The 25,603-nt window shown below is 38.2% G+C and overlaps 3 protein-coding genes across 3 annotated transcripts; 2 read left to right on the forward strand and 1 right to left on the reverse strand.

Moving 5' to 3' along the window:
- The first annotated feature begins 4,013 nt into the window (after positions 1-4,013).
- On the forward strand, positions 4,014-9,143 carry LOC141848289 (uncharacterized). Its single transcript, XM_074736334.1, has 3 exons — positions 4,014-4,316; positions 7,544-7,610; positions 7,768-9,143. The coding sequence occupies exons 1-3, from the start codon at positions 4,014-4,016 to the stop codon at positions 9,141-9,143; spliced, it is 1,746 nt and encodes a 581-aa protein (XP_074592435.1).
- Positions 9,144-10,455: 1,312 nt separating this feature from the next.
- Positions 10,456-11,106, reverse strand: LOC141848292 (protein CUP-SHAPED COTYLEDON 2-like). The gene is made up of 3 exons (XM_074736335.1): positions 10,941-11,106; positions 10,614-10,879; positions 10,456-10,536 (listed from the first exon to the last, which is right to left on the reverse strand). The coding sequence occupies exons 1-3, from the start codon at positions 11,098-11,100 to the stop codon at positions 10,456-10,458; spliced, it is 507 nt and encodes a 168-aa protein (XP_074592436.1). The 5' UTR covers positions 11,101-11,106.
- Positions 11,107-19,013: 7,907 nt separating this feature from the next.
- LOC141848690 (galactinol synthase 1-like) lies at positions 19,014-20,399 on the forward strand. Its single transcript, XM_074736735.1, has 4 exons — positions 19,014-19,393; positions 19,466-19,789; positions 19,852-19,986; positions 20,058-20,399. Exons 1-4 carry the CDS (start codon positions 19,070-19,072, stop codon positions 20,295-20,297), a joined length of 1,023 nt encoding a protein of 340 aa, XP_074592836.1. The 5' UTR covers positions 19,014-19,069; the 3' UTR covers positions 20,298-20,399.
- The last annotated feature ends 5,204 nt before the right edge of the window (positions 20,400-25,603 follow it).

The raw sequence follows: 25,603 nt of genomic DNA on the forward strand, positions 1-25,603 counted from the left end.
TTTTATTTTTTAATATTAAAAAATTAAAAATCATCGGGCACAAATTTGTACCCGATGATTTCTAATCATCGTTGAAATATCCTCCCATAATGAGGAATATTTATCAATGGAGATACTTATCCAAATCACCCGAACAAATATCTCCTACTGAGAATGCCCTATAACTTATTTATATTCTTTAAGACTTTCTCAAACTGAATAAAAAAATTTATAAAATATTCAAAAATCACTAAGTTGATATAGCTCAATAGCTCAAATGTTTGTTGAAGGATTGAAGGACCGTAGGACTAGTAGCATAAAGATGATTCAATAGCTTCGACAACAATTGCAAGAGGTGAACTACACAGGAAACTTAACAAATGGCTGCATGTAGAGGGAGTTGAAGGTTTGGTACATCCAAAAGGGCTAAGGCCTTGATGCGAGATGAACTTTTGGGCAATATAAAATTATGATAAATTGAAAAGAGTGAATTGTGACATTGAGATAAATGAATTGGGTTCACCCGCTGGATGGATAGTTAAGCTTAATTGAGAATCTTTGATTGGTTTTAAAGCTTTGTGAGGGCTTGTTAGATGTAAATCAAGCAAAATCCTATATTTGAACAATTTATGCTTGTTATAGTTGATTAAGATGCTTGGTTAACTACTAAGTCAATTTAAATTTTATACTCAAAATAAGCTTATCTTTTTGTTGAGTCTATTGAAATGATCGTTGAGTCAACTCAAAAGGAATTATTGGATAAATAAATTCACTAAAACGTCTAATTGAGTCGATTGAAATAGAATCAATTAACTAAGTGAGAGCTAAATTGAGTAGATCCTCATATTGTAGATTGAAGTTGACAACTATTGGTGGATAAACTTGTATTCATATCTAAATCAATCAATTAAAAGATTCAATTGAATGCATATTGAGTTAATTGAATATTTTATTTGACTACGCTCGAGTCGATTGAATTAAACTAGAAAATTATCAAAATTAGTAGTAGTGATTAATAAAATTTTCTTATTGAGATTTTAGTGGACTACATTCGAACCGATTGAATTAAACTAGAAAGTTATCAAAATGATTAGTCTTTGTTGAATTTTATCTCTATATGGTGGGTTTACACATTGCTTGTAAAAATGATAAATCTCAATTAGCCTCATTGACTATAGGGTGACCGGTCCGGTCTCATGGAAGTTTCCCACCAGCCACCAGGGTAAATCGGAAAGTGCACGCAGCGGTCAGCCCAGACGTCCAACATCCTTTGATTGCGCTCTCCATTTGAAGAAAAATTCCTGCAAATACATTGTAGCTGGGGATCGAACCGTGGATGTCTGGGTGACAACCTGGATGTCCTACTGCGACACCATGCCCCGGGGGCTACACATTGCTAGTAGATACTCGGATGTTTATCATTAAGAAAAATAAATTCATTATGTAATCTAATTAATTGTTATGACAAGTTTAAGTCATTGGATGTGATGTTTATATGTGTAGAACTTGTTAACTAGAACCATTATCATTGATGGACTAATAACAAATTGAGTTCATATATATATAGAGTGTGGTCCCCATTAGATTAGCTATTCTGATCGATCTCTACATTATTCATTGGTGAGGAGACTATTGGATATTGGGGCTTTAACGGACCAATACAGTTTTGTAAAAAAAAATTAAAATGTCATCAATTGATGAAAATCGTAATTGACTTCAAAATCGAAATTTACATTTAGCGTAGATAAATTTAGACTATTAATTTGCTCAAAATCGATTAAGGGTGAATAAAAATTAATTGTTTAAAGTTGGCCTAAAATAATATTAATTAATTAATATTATATAAGGAAATGCATGAGGAATAGTCCCACATCGGAGAATTTCGATGGGACCGTTTGGGATGAGACTTGATCTGAAACGTCAGATCGAATGGATCATTGGATCCATATCTGATAGTTGATGACTAAAGGGGATATCTGAGGGTCACAACCCTTTAGATTTGATGGATGAGATTAAGAGGGCTATGTGAAGGGTTACAATCCTTTAAATCAAATGACCCAGATCGATCCTGCCCAAAAGTCACAACTACTCACCCAAAGGATATTCAACCTCTTCACTTGGTATAAATAAATCCCTCCAAATGCTGGAAAGATCATCGAATTCATCGATTCTTCATCCTTTGTGCATTCATCTCATCTTGTGCTACTATTTGAAGTTCAAAAAACATACGAGAAAGTTCGCTGGTTTTGAAATTTGAAGTGCTACTATTCAAAAATCCTACGAGAAAGTTCATTGGTCTCGGAATTTGAAGTGCTACTATTATGAGATGTTGTTGTATCTTGGGAACGAATCTGGAGCGTTGGATCGCGAAGAGTCACGATCTGACCGCTTGGGATAAGACTTGATCTGAAGTGTCAGATCGAATGGATCATTGGATCCAGATATGATGGTTGATGACCAAAGGGGAGATCTGAGGGTCACAACCCTTCAGATTTGATGGATGAGATTAAGAGGGCTATGTGAAGGATTACAACCCTTCAAATCGAACGGCCAAGATCGATCCTGCCCAAAGGTCACAACTACTCACCCAAAGGATATTCAACCTCTTCACTTGGTATAAATAAATCCCTCCAAATGCTAGAAAGATCATCGAATTCATCGATTTTACTCATCCTTTGTGCATTCAGAGTCCAAAAAGCCTACGAGAAAGTTCGCTGGTCTCAAAATTGGAAGTGCTACTATTCAAAAAACCTATGAATAAGTTCGTTGGTCTCAGAATTTGAAGTGCTACTATTCTGAGACGTCGTCGTTGTCTCTTGGGAACGAATCTGGAGTGTTGGATCGCGAAGAGTCACGATCTGACCGCTTGGGATGAGACTTGATCTGAAACGTCAGATCGAATGGATCATTGGATCCAGATCTGATGGTTGATGACCAAAGGGGAGATCTGAGGGTCACAACCCTTCAGATTTGATGGATGAGATTAAGAGGGCTATGTGAAGGGTTACAACCCTTCAAATCGAATGGCCCAGATCGATCCTGCCCAAAGGTCACAACCACTCACCCAAAGGATATTCAACCTCTTCACTTGGTATAAATAAATCCCTCCAAATGCTGGAAAGATCATCGAATTCATCGATTCTACTCATCCTTTGTGCATTCATCTCATCTTGTGCATTCAAAGTCCAAAAAGCCTATGAGAAAGTTCGCTGGTCTCAAAATTTAAAGTGCTACTATTCAAAAAGCCTACGAGAAAGTTCGTTGGTCTTAGAATTTGAAGTGCTACTATTCTGAGACATCGTCGTTGTATCTTGAGAACGAATTGCTGCTATCCGTAAGCATCTGTAGCGGAGCAATATCGTTTACAAAAATAGTGTTGAACACTAGCCTCGACGATTCATATCAGTTTGCATCCTCCCCGGGAAGCTACCAGAACCAACAGTCGTAAACGATATTGTGCAAACTGATATGTCTACGACCAATGAAGTTTCGTCGGCCGTTCCGATCGTCATTCCGCGCCAACAACAATTCCGCATGGAGAGAAGCTAGAAAAGTTCAACAGAACCAACTTCAAACGATGGCAGCAAAAGATGCTGCTCTATCTGACAACGCTAAACCTCGTACAATTTTTGCGTGAAGACCCGTCAGCCGCTACAAAAGGTAGTAAGGTTGCTTACGATGTGTAGTCGTATGAAGATTTTCTGTATCGCAATTATGTTCTCAACACATTGGACAATACGTTGTATAACATGTATAGTCCGATGGAGGTGGCAAAATCTCTGTGTGAATCACTTGAAAAGAAATATAAAATCAAAAATATTGAAGAAATTCATCATCGATCGATTTCTGGATTTCAAGATAGTGGATTCCAAAAGTGTGACGTCTCAAGTCCAAGATATGCAATTAATATTGCATGATATATGGACGCCGAAGGTATGAAGCTGAACGAGTCATTCAAAGTAACTGTGATAATCGAGAAACTTCCTCCGTCATGAAAGAATTTCAAGAATTACCTCAAGCACAAGCAAAAGGAGATGGGGCTTGAAGACCTGATCATGAGGCTACGAATAGAGGAGGATAATCGAAAGTTATCTGACTCTAGAGGAACGAAGCGGACTGTCGACGAGATGTCCAACCTGGTTAAGTCGAACGCCAAGAAGCCGAAGCAGTTCAAGAAGAAGGCTCAAGTCAAGAAATTCAAGGGCTCATGCTACAACTGCAGGAAGTCAAGACACATGTCCAAGGACTGTAGACGCCCAAAGAAACCAACCAAGGGGCCGAAGGATGCTGCGAACCACGTCGCAACCTCTTTTGAAGAACTGGATCTCTCTGCGGTCGTATTTGAATCCCATACAATGGAGGATAACCTGAAGTAGTGGTGGATCGATACTGGAGCAACACGTCATGTCATGCCCGGGGAGACGGTTGTCCGAGAAATTTCGGCAGCATCTCCCCTGTAACAATTCACTTTCCTTGAATACAAATATAACAAGGCCTACATGGCCACAATAAGGCCTACACGGACACAATCCACACATGTCAAAATAGGTATTCACGTACTAAACAATGTAAATAAAATCCACAATCAGTAAATATAACGTGCACCACAAAAACCGAGCATGTCTAAGAAAATCCCTACGATATAGACTAAGTTTTGACACAAATACTGAAATACATAGTAAAACCAAAATGGGCGAGGTTAACTCGACGAGGGACTAGCAGCACGGCTCTCCAGATAGACGTCAACCTGAAAAGAATGAAAACCAACGGGATGAGTTCAAGGAACTCAGCGGATATCTAACAGATATGTACAATAAGCTATCTAGCAGTAATAACTATGCATGTACAGTAAGAAATACAGAATGAAATACTGTAAAAGTTGTACATATCAGAATCATCTACCTTGATACAACAGCACAAACCAAATACATAATGTCTTATGTATATGTATGTCAAACATATGCAGCAACCAAATGCAACAAGCAATAATAAATGCAATCCATGTAGTATGCACATGATGCAATGACATTGTCACCCCTGACGCCAGTCAGCCATCGTCACAGACAATCGTGAGGTCGAGTGGGTAGGGCTATGACAACTGTGCACTCTGCCGTCACTGCTCTTGCGTGATAGAGTGGACAGGATGCTGTCGGAGTACACCTATCCTCCTACCCCAAGTCATATGGGGGAGCAATGCTCTCATCTCCTCATCTCATAATACGAATGAGGGATCCCTATAATGCTACCACGCTACGGTACCACTACTTATGATGCGATCGAGCGGAGCCCTGACAAAGCAACTGCACACACCCTCCTGATGTACCACTAACCTGTGAGTGACAGGGTGTGTAGATCATGTAACTAGCGAGGGGCTCAGACTACAAAGAAGTCGATGATCGCTAGCATGCAATCATGCAAGGATGATGCGTGACACTAATGCATGTAAAACGACCAATCTATGCCAGTAAAGAAACGATATATCACTACATATATGCAATATGACGTGACACTCGGGTGACGTGGCAGTGCCTATGTGGTATCTGCGTGGACAAAGAAAGATGACTGGACTACTGACTAGGCCAATGGATGGTAACCGCTGATCAAAGAGGTGTGATGGATCGTATGTGATGTGATTTGGAGCGTTGGATCGCGAAGAATCACTATCTAACCGCTTGGGATGAGACTTGATCTGAAGCGTCAGATAGGTGTGATGGATTGCATGTGATGCGATCTGGAGCGTTGAATCGCGAAGAGTCACAATCTGACCACTTGGGATGAGACTTGATTTGAAGTGTCAAATCGAATGGATCATTAGATCCAGATCTGACGGCTGATGACCAAAGGGGAGATCTAAGGGTCACAACCCTTCAGATTTGATGGATGAGATTAAGAAGACTATGTAAATGGTTACAACCCTCCAAATCGAATGACCCAGATCGATCCTGCCCAAAAGTCACAGCCACTCACCCAAAGGGTATTCAACCTCTTCACTTGGTATAAATAAATCCCTCCAAATGCTGGAAAGTTCATCGAATTCATCGATTCTACTCATCTTTTGTGCATTCATCTCATCTTGTGCCCCAGCTTCTGGATGCGTCACCGGCTTCTCAGCACCAGGATGGAATAGGGTCGAGTGGAGGAGGACCGTGAAGCCTAATAAGCCTGCAAACACCACAATCGTGAGAAGGAAGGCCAGGGATGCCCTAGCGCAACCACTTCAATGCCTAAGTCAATAGGCGAAGAAGAAGAAGAAAAAGAAGAAGAATAGCAAGAGCAGAGGAGAAAGTGAATTGTTTGTGCATGCACGTACCTGATCATGGAGGGAGACAGGGGCGGAGCTTACATGGCCCTAATATTATATATTTTTTTATCCTAATTGCTTCATTCCTTTTCTTCTTTTTCACCCCTTCTCATCGAACGACAACCTAATGGCCCGACCCTTATTTTTCTCTTTGCATTGCGCCCTTTCCTCTCGGCAGCGTAGAGCAATCAAGGATCTTATCACAGCTAACTTCTTCCATCTCCACAGCTATTTGAGAGGTGGTCGGTGAGACTCATAAGCGACGGCGCACCGCGCATGAGTCACCCACTGCCTTGCCAGTGCGCAAGATGATCTTCCCTCACCAGCACGTGAGGCGGTCGCTTCACGTGCAACCAATTCACGAGCAGACACTGCCTCGCCGACAGCTGCCACTTCGCCGAGCAGCAGTCGCATCATCGGGCATTTCACTTTGTTCCATTGTCCTACCATTTTGCAAATCTCTACTGCCTTGGTTTATCTCTCATTTCTCCTATTTGACTATGAAGGTGCCAAAAAGTTACCAAGAGGTTTACAAGACTCAATCAAGGGTTATGTAATTAAAGACCTCTCACCTTGTTGGTTGGATCTTGCAAGGTGAGATATGAGATTTCACCTTAATTTATTATTTATTTAAGTGTGAATTGTTGTTTATTTATTTATTTATTGATCTTAGAAAAATATTATGTCAACAATGCATAGATTTTTCAAAAGGAAAGCTCTAGAATTAGAAGAACAAAATATTAGAGATATCATAGTTGAATTTGATTTTTCACAATTACCGACAGATCCTGGATTAAGGATTCTAATTTGTTCTTATAATGCTAATGTTAGGGATCAAGTTTGAAGGATATATTTGTAAAAAGGTCCATGTCATCCTTCATGTTATGAATTCCCAAAATGAAAATTTAGAGTAAGTCAATTTAGACAGTTCAATCCTTCTTGGTTTACGAAATTTGGTGATTGGTTGGATTATAGTATAAAAAAAGATGTCACATATTGTTTATATTGCTATCTCTTCAAAACAACTAAAGGAAAACAAGCAGGAGGGGAGACTTTTGTTAATGAAGGATTTACAAATTGGAAGAGTAAAGATAGATTAAATATTCATGTTGGCCAACATGATAGTGAACATCATAAAGCTTGAATGGATTGTGAAGCTTTGATGAATCAAGATGCACATATTCAATCAATTTTGCACAAACAATCAAAGCAAATGCGGAATGATTATCGTATTCATCTTAATGCTTCAATTGATTGTATTAGAGCGTTTTATTGCGACAAGGAAATTCATTTCGGGGTCATGATGAGACTGATGGTTCTCTTAATCCGGGTAACATTTTTATTCAATTGGAGTTTTTAGGTGCTCATAACAAAGAAATTAATGATGTAATATTAAAAAATGCTCCAAAAAATTGCAAGTTAACATCACCTGATATTCAGAAGGATATAGTAAGTGATTGTGCATGATTCATTATTCTCTATTTTAGTTGATGAATCTCGTGATGTGTCAACAAAGGAACAAATGTCAGTTGTTTTGCGCTATGTGGATAGTAGTGGCCATGTAAATGAGCGTTTTATCGGAATTGAACATGTTACTAGTACTACAGCACTTTCACTTAAAGCTGCTATTGATAAGATGTTCTCTAGATATAATTTGAGCATATCTAAGTTGAGAGGACAGGGTTATGATGGAGCAAGTAATATGCAAGATAAATTCAATGGTCTAAAAGCACTCATTTTAAATGAGAACTCATGTGCATTTTACATACATTGCTTTGCTCATCAACTTCAACTAGCTTTTATTGCTGTGGCCAAGAAAAATCTTCCGATTTCTAATTTTTTTCGTATTGTTGGTGATGTGGTCAATGTTGTTGGATCATCCTGCAAACGTTCTGATCTTCTTAAGGAGAAACATTCAGATTTTATTGTTGAGGCATTGGATAGGAGTGAAATTTCAAGTGGTCGGGGACTTAATCAAGAAACTACCCTTCAACGTTCTGGGGATACACGTTGGGGGTCACATTACAATTCTTTGATCAGTTTGATTTCTATGTTCTCTGCTGTTAGTGATGTGCTTGAAATGATTTCAGATGATGATTCCAGTTCCCCTGATCAAAAAATCGAGGCATATAATTTATTGGAGTCAATACTTTCATTCGATTTTGTATTCAATTTACACTTGATGAAACATGTCTTAGGGATTTCGAATGAATTGTCAGCATCATTACAAAAGAAAGATCAGGATATTGTAAATGCAATGGATTTGGTTCAAGTATGCAAACAACGACTTCAAAATATGAGAGATAATGGTTGGGATTCATTTTTAGAGAAAGTTCACCATTTTTGTCAAAATCATTACATTGATTGTCTCAAAATGGATGATATGTTCACACGTTGGGCACCACGTGGTCGTCCCCATCGTAATCCACCAGAAGTGACAAATTTACATCATTATCGAGTTGATTTATTCTATGATGTTATTGATATGCAACTTCAAGAGTTAAATGATCGTTTCTCAGTGGCAAGTACAGAGTTACTTCTTTGTATAGCTTGTTTGTGTCCACAAAATTCTTTTTTGGCTTTTGACAAGCAAAAATTGTTGAAACTGACTGAGTTTTATTCACAAGATTTCTCAAGATTTGATCTCCTTATACTTGATGATCAACTTGAAACTTATATATGTGATATGCGTTCTAACAAAGCATTTCAAGGATTGAAAGGTCTTGGTGATCTTTCAGAGAAGTTAGTTATGTCAAAGAAAAGTATGGTGTATCTATTGGTTTTTAAGCTTTTGACATTGTCATTAATTTTACCTGTTGCGACTGCGACGGTAGAGAGAGTATTTCTACCATGCGAATTGTGAAAGACAAGTTGTGCAATCGAATGAGTGATGATTGGATGAATGATAGTCTTATTGTCTATGTGGAGAAAGAAATATTTCTAACGGTTGATAATGATGCTATTATACAAATGTTTCAAAATATGAAGACTCGAAAAGAACAATTATAAGGTAATTATTTTATAATATTTTACATTTATTTTTTTATGTTTTGATTTCATTCAACATATCTTATTTTTTTAGTCTTCTATTCTTGGGAATATTTTGTTTTTCATTTTGATGACAAATGCTAATTTGATTTTGATTCATTTGCAGTTGGGTTTCATAGCTAAGTATCTTTTTATGATGATGGTGGAATAGATAGCTTTTTTTATATTAGGGAGGCTTATCCGGTTGGACAAACTTAGCAGGTTAGCTTTTATTTTGTCATTTGGAGTTTAATTTTTATGTTAGTTTTTGTGCATCATTTCTTATTGTCTATTTTTTTTAGTTTTGATTTTATTCAACATATCTTATTTTTTAGTCTCCTATTCTTGAGAATATTTTATTTCCCATTTTGATGATAAATGCTAATTTGATTTTGATTCATTTGCAGTTGAGTTTCATAGCTAAGCCTCTTTTTACGATGATGGTAGAATAGATAGTTTTTTTTATATTAGGGAGGCTTATCCGGTTCGACAAACTTAGCAGGTTAGCTTTTATTTTGCCATTTGAAGTTTTATTTTTATGTCAATTTTTGTGCATCATGTTGATGTAGGGCTGAGCAAGCGGGCGGGTTGGACGGGTTCGTGCGATTTCTGACCCGACCCACCATTGGCGGGTTAATAAAATTTAAACCCAACTCGATTTTTTTCGCATCAAATTCGGCGGGTGGCGGGTGGCGGGTGGCGGGTGCCGGCGGACGAGCGGATTGGCGAGTTATCGAATGTAAAAAAATGAATTTTACGGATGATAATTGATATAATAAGCGTCTACAAAAGAGTCTAAAATACAATCCACAGTTTTATAACTAATCAACAATGTTCATACCAAAATAGGAAGCATCTCATGGCCACACAAAAAAACAAGGATAATTCATAATTCAACACCAAAGTCCAAGTCTAGGTAATTAAACGGTAAATTGGAGAAAAGTCCCCAAACCGAAACTCAAGTTAGTGATCAGTCCCCACCCAAGATTTTGTTTGCATGCAGTCCCCAATCGTTAGTTTCAACTCCCCAATTAAGGAATTTACAAATCTACCCCCTTCCCATTCTCCAATCTCCTCTTCTCCCCCTTTTCTTAATAAAAAAAAGCAGATAATGATGAATTAAACCAAGCTACGTGCTCCCCCTTTTCTTAATATAAAAAGGCTGACTCCCTCGCTTGATCTCTTTCTCCTTTTCTCTTCTCAAAAACTCTGCACAGAACCCAGTCCTCCTGCCACATGAACTGATCGTTCAGCAACCAATTAATCACAAGAACATGTTTCTACTGGCGTAATGCAGCGTACGTACCTTCGATGGAGATCGAGGCATCTCCAGTTTGAGCTCATGCATCACCCAATTCGTCTTCGCCCCGTTGGGGGCTCTTCCTCTGTAGAACACCAGCGTCTTCCTCATCCCCACCGCGGCGCCCGTCGCCGGGTCGCTGACCTCTCGGTCCTTCCCCGTGGCCTTCCAGTAGCCCGACTTGGTCGCGCGGTTCGTCCGCGATCCGGTAGCGTACTTGCGGTCGCCGAAGCTGAAGAAGTACCACTCGTCCGCCCCCAGCTTGCCCGCATCTGCACAAGCCCGGCCGTCAGTGGACCATGAACAAGCTTAAATAACGATCGATGGGCTCACCTGGGAGCTCCCATGGTTCTTGAATGTGTAGGTCGATCTCCACCATAGTCCTTTCCTGGTTGCTGACCTTCTTGGAGAGGTAGTGGCACACCAGCTCGTGGTCGTTCGAGTGGAACCTGAACCCCGGCGGCAGAGCGAACGCGATCTCCCTCAGCTCCATGTCTCGAAAGCTGCCTGAGCGAATCGAATTCTCCAGACACATATAAAGGCAGAGAGGAAAGAAGGAAGGGGACGAACCAATTAAGCTTGCTTATAATTCGTGCACAGGAGATCGATCGAGCATATGATGATGGGCAGCATGAGAGGCGTGCAGATCATAGATCAGTCGACTGACGTGGAGCGCCAGTCGAATCCAAATCGCCTCTGTTCATGGTCAGTCGACTGAGGTGAGGTTTTCGCGCAGGCAAAGAGAAACAAAGCAGTCGGCTGGAATATAATCCCAGTCGAGTCAGTTTCGTCACTGTTCGAGATCAGTCGACTGGAGTTAAAACTCAGTCGACTGAAGGTGGGTCTATGGCGAAGAATGGCCAAGATAATCGACTGGAATGAGCTTCCAGTCGAGTCCAATTTGGTGATCTTGTTGCATCTGAGATAATTAATGTTTACATGAGAATTATGCAAAAATAAAGTTTAGAGCAAGGATTTGAAATATACTACATGGACACAATTGTGCAGGTTCGTGGTAGTTTAAAATTATTGATCATTTTTGTCCATTTTACTTATTATGTTATCTTGAATGTGTAGAAAGAAGTGCTTACAAAGTTGGAACTATATGGGAAAAGAGGATGATACAAAAAAAATGATTATGGAGCTTTTCTTGCAAAAATGACATCTTTAACAATGAGTAGACTACAATAACTAATTGAAGATATATTTAGAAGATACAGATATATTATTTTTCCTATGAATACCAGGTGGCATTGGTTTTTGTTGGTTTATAAACAAGATGAAGTGATATTTAAAATGTGGAACTCCATGCATGATCCATTCTCAGTTGGGACTGCAAAAGTCTTTGTAAGTTTAACTATATTATATTTAAATAGAAATTTATTTAAAATTAAATTTTGAGTCATGTTTGTTTATTGTTTGCTGTTTGTGTTTTGCAGATAAAATTTTTGGCTGGTTCCATACGACATTTATCAGAATTCAACATTGTTAGTGAGGATGTGTTAAGAGAACCCTGTCGGCAACAAGGTGCAACCATCGATTGTGGAGTTTATACATGCATGTGGGTGGAATGTCTAGCCCGTGACATGACTGACATATGGAGCTATGCTTTTGGTTAAGAAGTATCGGATTTTGAATATTATAAGTCTATATTACTTTGTTGGTTTAAATTATGTAATGAATGTAAACATTTAGTTGTTGCAATATCTTGAAATTGCAATAAAAATATCATGAGAATGTGGAAAATATGAATTTTCAGTACACATTGTGGATTATTAAGTACAAATTACTTGAGATTGAGTATGATTTTATGTGGGGCCGCTAAGGTGGCGGATTCCACCTTTTGCAGAAGAGTATGATTTTATGAAATTTGAGTATAAAATTTCGATGACACCACCACCATGATCTTGATGCAACCTCACATATATGTGGTTTGGTCACCAAGTAGAAAACAAACCAAGAGTGAGCTTGTCATTGCTATTTCACCCCAAAGAGAATGCCAAGATCAAGTGTACTCTGAGTACAAAATGTGAAAATGATAGTACACATTGTGGATAATTCAGTACAGATTACTTGAGATTGGGTATGATTTTACGAAATTTGAGTATAAAATTTCGATGACACCACCACCATGATCTTGATGCAACCTCAAATATGTCTGATTTGATCACCAAGTAGGAAAACAAACCAAGAGTGAGTTATCGTGCATTAAAGTTCGGCCGTGATTTACGATTTGGGTTTAAAAACACGATACAATGACCTCAGTCGACTGCGAAGGGTCTCCAATCGAGTCCAAATTGTCTCTGGTCGTTGTCAGTCGACTGGAAATAAATATCAGTCGACTGATGTAAGGTTGATACTAAACCATATACATGTGAGGTTGCCTCATGGTCATCATGGTGGGGGCGTCATCTGAACTATACTCAAATTTATTAAAATCGTACTGGATCTCACTCGATTTATACTGTAATTTACACAATGAGTACTGAATTTTCCTTATTTTGTACTCAAATTTCACTTGCTCTTGGCATAACTCAAACTAGTGAAATAAAAATGGTTAGTAAACTCTTGACATGGTTTCCACCATGGTTACTAGACCATACATATGTGAGGTCGCATCAAGAGTAAAATTATTCAAAGTAGTGTAAAAGTAATAGTGAGTTCACTCTTGATATATTTTTCTACATGGTTACTAAACCATGTACATGTGAGGTTGCCTCATGGTCATCATGGTGGGGCTATCATCTGAACTATACTCAAATTTATTAAAATCATACTGGATCTCACTCGAATTATACTGTAATTTCCACAATGAGTACTGAAATTTCCTTATTTTGTACTAAAATTTCACTTGCTCTAGGCAATCCCTTCGTGGTGAAATAATAATAGTAAGTTCACTCTTGACATGTTTTTCTACATGGTTACCAAACCATGTACATGTGAGGTTGCCTCATGGTCATCATGGTGGGGGTGTCATCTCAACAATACTCAAATTTATTAAAATCGTACTGGATCTCACTCGATTTATACTGTAATTTACACAATAAGTACTGAATTTTTCTTATTTTGTACTAAAATTTCACTTGCTCTTGGCATAACCCAAACTAGTGAAATAAAAATGGTTAGTAAACTCTTGACATGGTTTCCACCATGGTTACTAGACCATACATATGTGAGGTCGCATCAAGAGTAAAATATTTCAAAGTAGTGTAAAAGTAATGGTGAGCTCACTCTTGACATGTTTTTCTACATGGTTACTAAACCATGTACATGTGAGGTTGCCTCATGGTCATCATGGTGGGGGTGTCATCTGAACTATACTCAAATTTATTAAAATCATACTGGATCTCACTCGAATTATACTGTAATTTTCACAATGAGTACTGAAATTTCCTTATTTTGTACTAAAATTTCACTTGCTCTAGGCAATCCCTTCGTGGTGAAATAATAATAGTAAGCTCACTCTTGACATGTTTTTCTACATGGTTACCAAACCATGTACATGTGAGGTTGCCTCATGGTCATCATGGTGGGGGTGTCATCTCAACAATACTCAAATTTATTAAAATCGTACTGGATCTCACTCGATTTATACTGTAATTTACACAATGAGTACTGAATTTTTCTTATTTTGTACTAAAATTTCACTTGCTCTTGGCATAACCCAAACTAGTGAAATAAAAATGGTTAGTAAACTCTTGACATGGTTTCCACCATGGTTACTAGATCATACATATGTGAGGTCGCATCAAGAGTAAAATATTTCAAAGTAGTGTAAAAGTAATAGTGAGCTCACTCTTGACATGTTTTTCTACATGGTTACTAAACCATGTACATGTGAGGTTGCCTCATGGTCATCATGGTGGAGGTGTCATCTGAACTATACTCAAATTTATTAAAATCATACTGGATCTCACTCGAATTATACTGTAATTTCCACAATGAGTACTGAAATTTCTTTATTTTGTACTAAAATTTCACTTGCTTTAGGTAATCCCTTCGTGGTGAAATAATAATAGTAAGCTCACTCTTGACATATTTTTCTACATGGTTACCAAACCATGTACATGTGAGGTTGCCTCATGGTCATCATGGTGGGGGTGTCATCTCAACAATACTCAAATTTATTAAAATCGTACTGGATCTCACTCGATTTATACTGTAATTTACACAATGAGTACTGAATTTTTCTTATTTTGTACTAAAATTTCACTTGCTCTTGGCATAACCCAAACTAGTGAAATAAAAATGGTTAGTAAACTCTTGACATGGTTTCCACCATGGTTACTAGATCATACATATGTGAGGTCGCATCAAGAGTAAAATATTTCAAAGTAGTGTAAAAGTAATAGTGAGCTCACTCTTGACATGTTTTTCTACATGGTTACTAAACCATGTACATGTGAGGTTGCCTCATGGTCATCATGGTGGAGGTGTCATCTGAACTATACTCAAATTTATTAAAATCATACTGGATCTCACTCGAATTATACTGTAATTTCCACAATGAGTACTGAAATTTCTTTATTTTGTACTAAAATTTCACTTGCTTTAGGTAATCCCTTCGTGGTGAAATAATAATAGTAAGCTCACTCTTGACATGTTTTTCTACATGGTTACTAAACCATGTACATGTGAAGTTGCCTCATGGTCATCATGGAGGGGGTGTCATCTCAACAATACTCAAATTTATTAAAATCGTACTGGATCTCACTCGATTTATACTGTAATTTACACAATGAGTACTGAATTTTTCTTATTTTATACTAAAATTTCACTTGCTCTTGGCATTCCCTTGGTGGTGAATTAATAATGGCACTCTCACTATTGCTTTATTTTCCTACTTGGTTACTAAATCATATATATGTGAGGTCGTATTAATAGTAAATTTGCTACAAAATAGTGAAATAATAATGACACTCTCACTCTTTACTTGTTTTCCTACTTGGTTACTAAACCATACATATATGTGAGGTTGCATCAAGATCATGATGGAGGTGTCATCTGAACTCTTTACTTAAATTTCTTAAAATTGTATTCAATATTAATCAATTTATACTAAAATTTCCACAATGTGTACCGAAATTTTACTATTTTATACTAAGAGTACACATGCTCTTGGTATTCACTTTGTGGTGAAATAATAATTGTAAACTCACTCTTGACATATTTTCCTACTTGGTAACTAAACTATATATATATGTGAGGTTGCATCAAGATCATGGTGTATGTGTCATCTAAACTCTATACTCAAATTTTCTAAAATTGTACTCGATTTCAATAAATTTGTACTGAAATTTCTAAAATGTGTACTGAAATTTTACTATTTTGTACTAACAATACATTTGCACTTGGCATTTCCTTGGTGGTGAAATAATAATGGCACTCTCACTCTTGCTTTATTTTCCTACTTAGTTACTAAATATATATATATATATATATATATATATATATATATATATATATATAAGGTTGCATTAAGAGTAAATTTGCTGCAACGTAGTAAAATAATAATGATACTCTCAATCGTGACTTGTTTTCCTACTTGGTTACTAAGCCATATATATGTGTGAGATTACATCAAAATCATGGTGGAGGTGTCATCTGAACTCTATACTCAATTTTTCTAAAATTGTACTCAAAGATTTAAGTATAAGCGGACTATTACAGTATACATTGTAAAGATTTAAGTATAAATTATTTTTAGATTGAGTACTAATTTAAGAAATTTGAGTATAAATTTTCGGTGATCCCCCATCAAAAACTTGATGCAACCTCACATGTAATTAGTAATTAAATAGCAAAAAACAAGCTAACTTGCTACCATTTTTATTTTATGTAAAAATTTAAGTATAAATTATTTGAAATTGAGTACTAATTTTAAAATTTTGAGTATAAAGTTCTGGTGGCTCTTGAGTGAGGGCTATGTAAGCTTTGTTCCAGGAGGCATCGATTGAGAAGTGTCCATCTTCACATATCGTGCATAACTTCTCAACGCCTCTGAGGGCTAAACATCATGAAAGTAACCCACCATGAGTGTAGAGTCCCTTACAGGCATTTTATCGAATAGCTCCACTGCTTCACGCAAAAGTCCAAATTTCATAAAACCATTAATCATAATGTTGCCTAAAAGACATTTGGAGAGGAAATGCCTTTATACACTCGGAGTGCATCGTCGATGGAGCCGCAATGAATGTAGGTGTTGAGAGGAAAAGAGAGGCCTCGAGGCCCGCAGAGATGAGGCGGGCGTGGAGCATCCGGCCATGAGAGATGGAGCCGAAGTCAACGCATGCTGTCATTGTGTCGGAGAGCTCCTGAGTGAGAGTCATGCAAGCTTTGTTCCAAGAGGTACCGGCCGAGGAGTGCCCATCTTCACAAGTTGTGTATTGATCCTCAACCCCTCTGAGGGCTGAACATCACGGAAGTAATCCACGATGAGTGTATTCTAGGAAGTAGAGTCCCTGATCGACATTTTATCAAACAACTCCACTGCTTCACGCAAATACTCAAATTTTGTAAAACTATTGATCATGATGTTGCTAGAAAATACATTAGGAGAGGAAATATCGTTGTACACTCAGAGCGTGTCATCAATGGAGATGCAGTAAATGTAGATGTTGAGAAGATGATTCTGGAGGAGAAAGAGGTCTCGAGGACTGCAGAGATGAGGCGAGCGTTGAGCAGTTGACGAGCGTTGAGCAGTCGACCATGAGATATGGAGCTGGAGGTGACGCATGCTGTTATTGCGTCGGAGAGCTCATGAGTGAGGGTCATGTAAACTTTGTTCCAAGAGGTACCGAGTGAGGTGTAGGCCTTGGTTTGAGGGAGAAGAGTGGAAGGCAAAGAATAAGAAGAAAAGTAAACGAGGATGTCATCGAGCGAAGCCATGGGAGCTTTATCCCATCAAGAGTTTCAGATCTGCAAGATCAATAAGCTGGGAGTTTTTCCCATCAACGCCTTCCATCCCAATCTCGCATCCTCCACCGTCGACGAGGATTTCGTAGAGCCCCATCATCTATGACTTTCGCCTTCTCCTTAGACCTACAGTTCGTTAATCGACCGCACTTCACCTTTCTCTCCAACCCTCCGTCGCTGTCCCTCCTCCCTCTCCGCCATCGTCGATACCTCTTTGGGTTGGACAACGGTCACACCTCTTTGGATTATCTCCATGGATCCTTTTATGTCAGAGCTGAACCCTCGCCGCATCTTCTTGACTTCGAGGTCACCGAGGAGCTCTCCCGTGAACTGTTTCGTCGAGTGAAGGGCCTCTTCTACACCATCGCTGATGCGGCCGTCTACTCTTCTGATGTCGTCGAGAAAATCTCGAAGTAGAGTGGTTGTGTCGTGAAAGAAATAGAGGAGAAGGAAATGAGAGAAAGGAAAGTTAATTAATAAGGGCAAATAGGTAAATTGATGTATTGGGGAGTTGAAACTAAAACTTAGGGAGACTTAGGGAGTGCATGCAAAGAAATTCTTACCTGGGGACTGAACACAAAGCTCAGTTTTGCTTTGGGGATTTTTCAGCAAGTCTCCCTCAAATTTTTGCTCAGCCCTAATTGGATTAAAAATTTGAACAAAGTTTATGAAAATGATTAAGAATAATATTCATGAGTAAGTTTGAGTTTGACTTGAGTTCAATAAAATTTATAATAAATACAACAGAGCACTTATTTATACCCTTAAGCTCTTTTATTAAAATAATATAAAAATGAATTCTAATTTAATCCATATCCACCTCTTATTTATTAATTTCACCAGGATTTTTTAAAATATCCTGTTGATATATTAATATATTGCCAGCTTGATGATAATAGAAAGATTTTAAAAAGTAAACATAGATTTGGCAAGAGATTAATTAAGACACTTATAGTATAAATATATTATGAAGAAGTTGAATTGATAAAGAAAGATACGGAGATGAACAATAGATTAAGGAAATAAATCATATTCAATAGGATAAGAAAATGTATGATTATTTTTTCCTTTTAGTGTAAATTTTCGATTAAATTAAGTTTTTTAATCAAATACGTGGCAGGTCCTTTTTGTTGAGTTCCGTAGCCACAATGATCACTCCTACAGGGCGCCTATCTCTTATTTCACATCAACTTTTTCATCCGATTATGTCCGTCCAATCTGACAATGGACGGTCGGCGATGAATCAAAGGTCCTGTCACTATTTCGGAGGCGAGCTCTTGTCTACTATAATTTCCAGTTTCCCTAAATGGATATTACTAATCGAGAAGGTTCCATCGGCGCCCTCCTCATCCGTTCGATCTCAATGGCCGGACACGTGGCGCGAAGCCACCCGTGATCCTCTTTACTTCTTTCCATTTTCAATCGCCTCTCCGCGCCTATTTAGCCAACTCCGATCCCCTTCTCCTGAACCATCGCGAGGCGATTCTCGAATCGTGGTAGCTACTTCGAAGCTCTCTCTTCTTCTTCTTCTTTCGGAGGTGCGGGCGATGGCGGGGGAGATAGTTGATAAGGTGGCGCCTCTCGGGAAGGCGAAGCAGACACCGATGAGGGCGGCGTACGTGACGTTCCTGGCGGGAGACGGCGATTACGTGAAGGGCGTTGTGGGACTGGCAAAGGGGTTGAGGAAGGTAGGATCCGCCTACCCGTTGGTGGTGGCCATGCTCCCCGACGTGCCGGAGAGCCACCGCCGTCTCCTCGTCTCGCAGGGCTGCATCGTCCGTGTGATCGAGCCGGTTTACCCGCCGGAGAGCCAGACCCAGTTCGCCATGGCTTATTACGTCATCAATTACTCCAAGCTCCGCATCTGGGAGGTAATTAATTTATTCGCGTCTCTGTTTTCTTCGATTGGAATATCGGAGTTGATCGTCAATGGCGTGGGGCAGTTCGTGGAGTACAAGAAGATCGTATACCTGGACGCGGACATTCAGGTGTACGAGAACATCGATTACCTGTTCGATCTGCCCGATGGTCACTTCTACGCGGTGATGGACTGCTTCTGCGAGAAGACGTGGAGGCACACGCCGCAGCACGAGATCGGCTACTGCCAACAGTGCCCCGACAAGGTGGCATGGCCTGTCCGAGAGCTCGGCCCGCCGCCCTCCCTCTATTTCAACGCCGGCATGTTCGTGCACGAGCCTAACCTCGCCACTTGCCAGTCTCTGCTCGCCACCCTCAAGATCACACCTCCCACCCCCTTTGCAGAGCAGGTTTTACTGGTTTCTTAATCGAAATCGGCTATCGTATCGAGACTGATGCGGTGTTGTTGCAGGATTTCCTAAACATGTTCTTCGAGGACGTTTACAAGCCAATCCCTCTGATCTACAACCTGGTGCTGGCGATGCTATGGAGGCATCCGGAGAACGTGGAACTGGAAAAGGTCAAAGTGGTTCACTACTGCGCTGCGGTATGATACTGCCCTTTAAAATAACCAATTAAGTTAAGCGATCAGTCGATTAATGCTATGGATTGCTATAGGGGTCGAAGCCGTGGAGGTACACGGGGAAGGAGGCGAACATGGACCGGGAGGACATCAAGTTGCTGGTGAAGAAGTGGTGGGGCATATACAACGACGAGAGCCTGGACTACAAACCGCCGGCTTTACTGATGGTCGCTGCGACGACGGAGGTGGACGAGGGGCTGAAGCAGGCGCCGCTGCTCGCGGCGCTATCGAAGGTCGGGGCGGCTAACTACGTGGCGGCTCCCTCGGCGGCTTGACGACGTGTGCTTATTATGATTCATCCTCGTCTTTATTTGTCCTTAATCCTCTTTTTTATTGGAGTTAACGGTGTTTTAATGTGTATTAAGGCTAATGTGAATCTGCTGGAAGGTTTGCCCGACAATATTTCTGATCTCATTTAATCGGAGGCCTAGTTTTAATTTTAAAATATACTAATTCAGTATATTTAGGTATTTTAAGAAGTACTTAGGGTTGTAAGAGTAAATTTGATATAGTAAAATTTTATTTATATTTGTTTACTATATATAAAATTAATTTAATAAATAAGATGAAATAATTTATTAATATTTATGATCAGATATCGTGAATTATTTATAAATAATATTTATGAACAAATTTTATAAATTATATTTATTATTAATATAATAAATAAATATAAAAAATTTTAAAATAAAAAATAAATTTATATTATTAAATTTAATAAGTCATCATATAATTTTAAAATTATAAAATTTTTAAACAATCAAATAAATTGAAATCAATCAATTTAGTCCTAGTCAAATTTAAATAAATTAAATTTGTAAAAAAAATTAAATAGTTATTTAAATAAATTAAGTTTGTCAAAAAAATTAAATAGTTATTTTAATAATTTAGTTCATTTTAAATTAAACTTTGTTCAATTTGATATGATTATTTTATTAAATAAATTAATCATCATAAAATTCTGATTTATTTTATTTAAGTGTTGATTGATATGTACGAAGGAACATTTATATATTATAAAATATAATTAAATACTTATAGTGATTAGGGGTGTAATCAAATCGAGCCAAGCCGAACAGTAAGAGACTCGAGCTTGAGCTTGGTTCGTTTTTCCTAAATTCGAGTTTGATTCAAGCTTCAATTTTTAAGCTCGAGCTCGGCTCGTAATGAAATTAAATAGTTCGCAAACGGCTCAAGCTCGACTCGAAAAAGGCTCGTTTTAAAGTTAAACGAATTCAGTTCGAATTTAGTTCGAAAATAACTCGTTTAAAAGTTAAACGAGCTTAGTTCGAACTTGGTTCGTTAATATATAATATTTATAATTCATATAATATTATTTATATTTATATATATATATATATATTGGTGAATCTCTTAACAAACACATTCGTGAGCCTTTAAACGAACATATTTGTGAATACGTTCGTGAGCCTTTAAACGAACATGTTCGCGAGCTCACGAACCAAATACTGTTAAGTTCGAGCTCGGCTCGATAATATTTTCAAGTTCGAAATCAGGCTCGAGCTCGACTCGTTAACTTAATCGAACGAACTCAAATGAACTTTTTTTCGAGTCGAGACTTGAATAGTTCGTGAGCAGCTTGGCTCGTTTACACCCCTAATAATGATTGATGTTTTACAAATGTGATTTGCTTTTTGCTTTTCGTCTAGCATAGCAAATGATTTTTGTATTTGTCATCCATGTTACGAAATCGAATAACCCTCTAGATTATTTCACGAATCAAATTCCTCTCGATATTGAATGTTCTTCTCTCATGAATATCTTCACCTTCATCATCCCGCTTCACTTAGACGCACCCTTTTAATAGAGAGGAGAATAATGAGATAAGTTGACAATTTTGACAACTATCCACGTCTTCCATTACTCTCACTGTCAACATTAAAGCCCGAAGTATTTAAAGGATTCTTCACCACGAAAACACATCGCTGCGGGTCCAGAATTGAATTGCGATTGATTGGGCTGCACAGCGGCATGATATATATATGATGTAAAAGGAGAACAGCATAGGTCACATGTAAGAATCAAATCGCTGAAACATCGCCATTAATTATAACTATTTATGAAGATGTGAAGTGTTTCCAAAGATTCCCCATGTTTCTAGTAAACGTCAAGTGTGTTCCAAGCATCCATGTGACAAAGGATCATATCGTCGACTCCAGTTATTAAGTCGACTCCGGAGCATCCATCATCACTGCTGTGGAGCAGATCCTATCCATACTGAGATGATAATGTCCTTTGAACTCCATTCATTTTATTTCAATGTTTAGGGCTTCTCAATTTGGGCTTCCAGCCCAGGTTTCCCTAGCTTAACTAACCCTCCAAGCAACAGCCCAAATGGGTCTAATTCGATTGATCTCTTCTTATTTCTTTCGGAAAATTCCATCTATTCTAACCTATATTTCTTGGTTTCGAAAAGCCATAAGAAGTTTAGTAGGAGCAATAGAAAGGATAAAACAATATCATATTAATTGATTGGAGTTAGGCCTTGAGTTTGGGTGATTTAAGACGACCGAGTGTGAGTGACTAATTGGTTCATTTGGCTTGAACTTGGATTACTTAAGAAGGACCATATGGATTGAATTGGCCATCAGTTGTCTATTTCAAGTCACTTGACTTGGCTTGACCTTAAAATTGGATGGCTTGATCGTGGAATTTCACACATAGTTACCTAAAATTAAGGGAGTTAGTTGGATTAATATTTTTAATTGAAATGACACAGTTTAGGTCAAATGACTTGGGAAGATTTTGCAAAGGTTATTTTCAACTAGGTTTAGGTGACCCTTGTAATCATAGAATTATATCAGTTGGCTTCAATAATTTGTGCAAGTTGAGTTTATCTTAGAGAGACTTTTATTTTGTTTTAGTGTGGCATATGTAATTTATTGTACATTTAATTTGTCTTTACTCTCCTTATTTCACCTAGCTATTGCTTAGCTTTACATAGGTTTGGGTTCGATGATTTTTGTCCATGTTGAAAAAATATATGAAAGGACACAAATTGAGTTTTAGTATATATAGATTTTTTTTTTTCAGTCATGCTTGTTCTTGGAAGGAATATAATGTGAGGACTTTATTCAATTTAATATACATTTGATTTATCTTCAATTGGTCTTGTCTTGTGACTTTCATGAGTTTCCCACTCCAACCAACAAGATGATGTTTTGATTCTTTGACGAGTTTTTAGATCAAATTTTCTTAGGACTATTTTTATTATTTTTTTATTAAATTTTTTTAGGGAGTTAGTCTCATCTTTTACCATCGTACCATAGTTCTAGGATTGATCATTGAACTCTACACCTTGCTAATGACTATAAAACCTTATTTGAGTTCTACATATATAATTGTTGTTCAAATAGTCATTATTCTTTGTTGGATATCTTACCACCAACCATCTTTAAACTCCAAGAGTTCATCCAATAGTCTTCTAAATTTGTTAAGCTTTTTAAGTTAAAAGTGAAAAAGACATATATTATTCCACATCAAAGCTAGCCAGCCACTCAAAAACCTTAAATTTTCTCCCCATTAGTAAGCCACAGTGTGCCTCACCAACTTGAGACAACAATATTCTTCATGCCATCACCATTAAAGTTGACCCTTAAACCCCCTCTCCCCAAACACTTTTCTTTTTGTCAAAATTGAGCTCCTTAGTCTAGCCAAGAACCCTAAAACAATTAATCTCCCCCATCCTCGATCGCACATATGAACGCGGACATGGACGAAGCGAAATATTCAATTGCATGGTAGGTAGCAAGGCACAACGCAGCTAGGAGTCATGCAACGAGCCTAATATCATGCAAACTAGCTGGCCGGGAGGGTTTCAGTACTGATGAAAACCCTAGCTAATTATATTGACCATGCATCATCTGCTGATTCAGAAGGTTGAAACATTAATAATATTTGACACTGCATCTAGACGATCGACCTGACTGGTTTAGGGCAGTTCCTCAAAACTTTTCATCCAGCAATATAATTAAGTAGCTTTCTCCAATCCTATACATTTCAAAAACATCGCCATCTCTCTTCTCTTTTTGGAATCCACTTGCCATGTACTACTTGTGAATATAATGGACTCTGCTCTCTTTTCTCAGCTAGTCATCATCCTCATCATGGTCTGTCGGTGTTGATGACTTGAGAATATTGTGTTTAACTTGCGTGTAGGATTGTGTATATACACATACACACATACATACATATTTATTCATTTCCCTTCTTCATTAATTCACTTTACCTATCTTGATAATGACATCCACGCAACCAATGGGTTACTAAGCAGATTGATCTTCCAATGAAGTCCACAAAAACTGCATGCAGACAGATGAGCAGTGATCATCTTCTTCCATGCTTTAGTTCCTGAATACATATATATTATTGAGTCGAGAAGCAAATGTTTTATGGTAAAGTAATGTGAATAGATTGTGGCTTAAGCCATTATCACTGATTTAGACAAACTTGGCACGCCTGTGTGTGCGAGAAGTAGTCAGTCGTCGTATGCTTTCCAATGCCTTGTTGGCTGGCTGGTCAAAATGGCAGCAGCTTGTTCTTGAGTCAAGTTGTCAGTTACTTTTGAGACAATTTTGCTTCTGTTTTCTTCGGTTGGGAGAGACTTCAATATAATCAATGGGGCTTGAAGAAGTTAACCGAACAGTGATGGAATATCAGGGATGGTTCATGGTGAGTTGGATGCCAAAAAACTAACATGCCCACAGTAGGAAAAGAAACATGCATGATCCACATCAGAAGGAGGATGTTTGAGTCAAAGACGCATCAGCTGGGAGAGCAAAACAAGAAACCAAGCCAAAGGTGGTTTTGCCTTCGCCCTTGGGATCAGGGGCGTTCCTTTTGGCCTACTCACCGTCATGGAATCCTTTCACTTCGTTGTCCTTGTTGTCATGCTTAGGCTAGCCTTTGCACTTGGCTGGTGAATGAAATTAATTGGCTTCTGAGATTACTGTTCAGGGATTTTGGGTGCCATGGAATAGTGAACGCAGAGAATAAGGAAAAGGTGGAGAGAATAGGAAGAGATACAAGATGACAATTGAAAGAGGAACATATAATTAAAAATCCTCTTTCTTTTACTGATGAAATCGGAACATCAAACTAATCGAATAGGACAAAGCAAAGCAGACTCTTTTCCTTTTGATAGCCAATTTGTTTGGCCTTTTCGCCGCTGCTTCCTCGTGGAGAGTGCAGCAAAGCAGAGAAAGCAGAAAAGTAGACAAGAGAACAAATGCTTAGACTTGTGAGGGAGTTGATGATACTGATTTATGTCTTTTCGGATTTAACTAATGCTTTCACTGTGACACTCAAATCATCTCTTTTAGCTTCTTTTTCCTTTCTCTCCATCTAAGTCTTATCCCAAAATTTAAGCAAAGTAAAGAAAAAGCTCAGAATAAGAACATATGCAACACTGAATGAGTGTGTTGATGTGGCACACACTTTCAGCATTTGTTTAAGTGAATTCCATGATTAGGGCGTTTCAGAAGGCAACCAATGAAATGGTGAATTCTTTTTGTGATGAACTAAACAGCCACAGAAAGATGTGTGTGCTGCTTTTGTTTTT

Source organism: Curcuma longa, chromosome 17, assembly GCF_044706935.1.
Source record: "Curcuma longa cultivar G26 ecotype Majalengka, Jawa Barat chromosome 17, ITB_CL_G26_1.1, whole genome shotgun sequence".
Taxonomy (NCBI): domain Eukaryota; kingdom Viridiplantae; phylum Streptophyta; class Magnoliopsida; order Zingiberales; family Zingiberaceae; genus Curcuma; species Curcuma longa.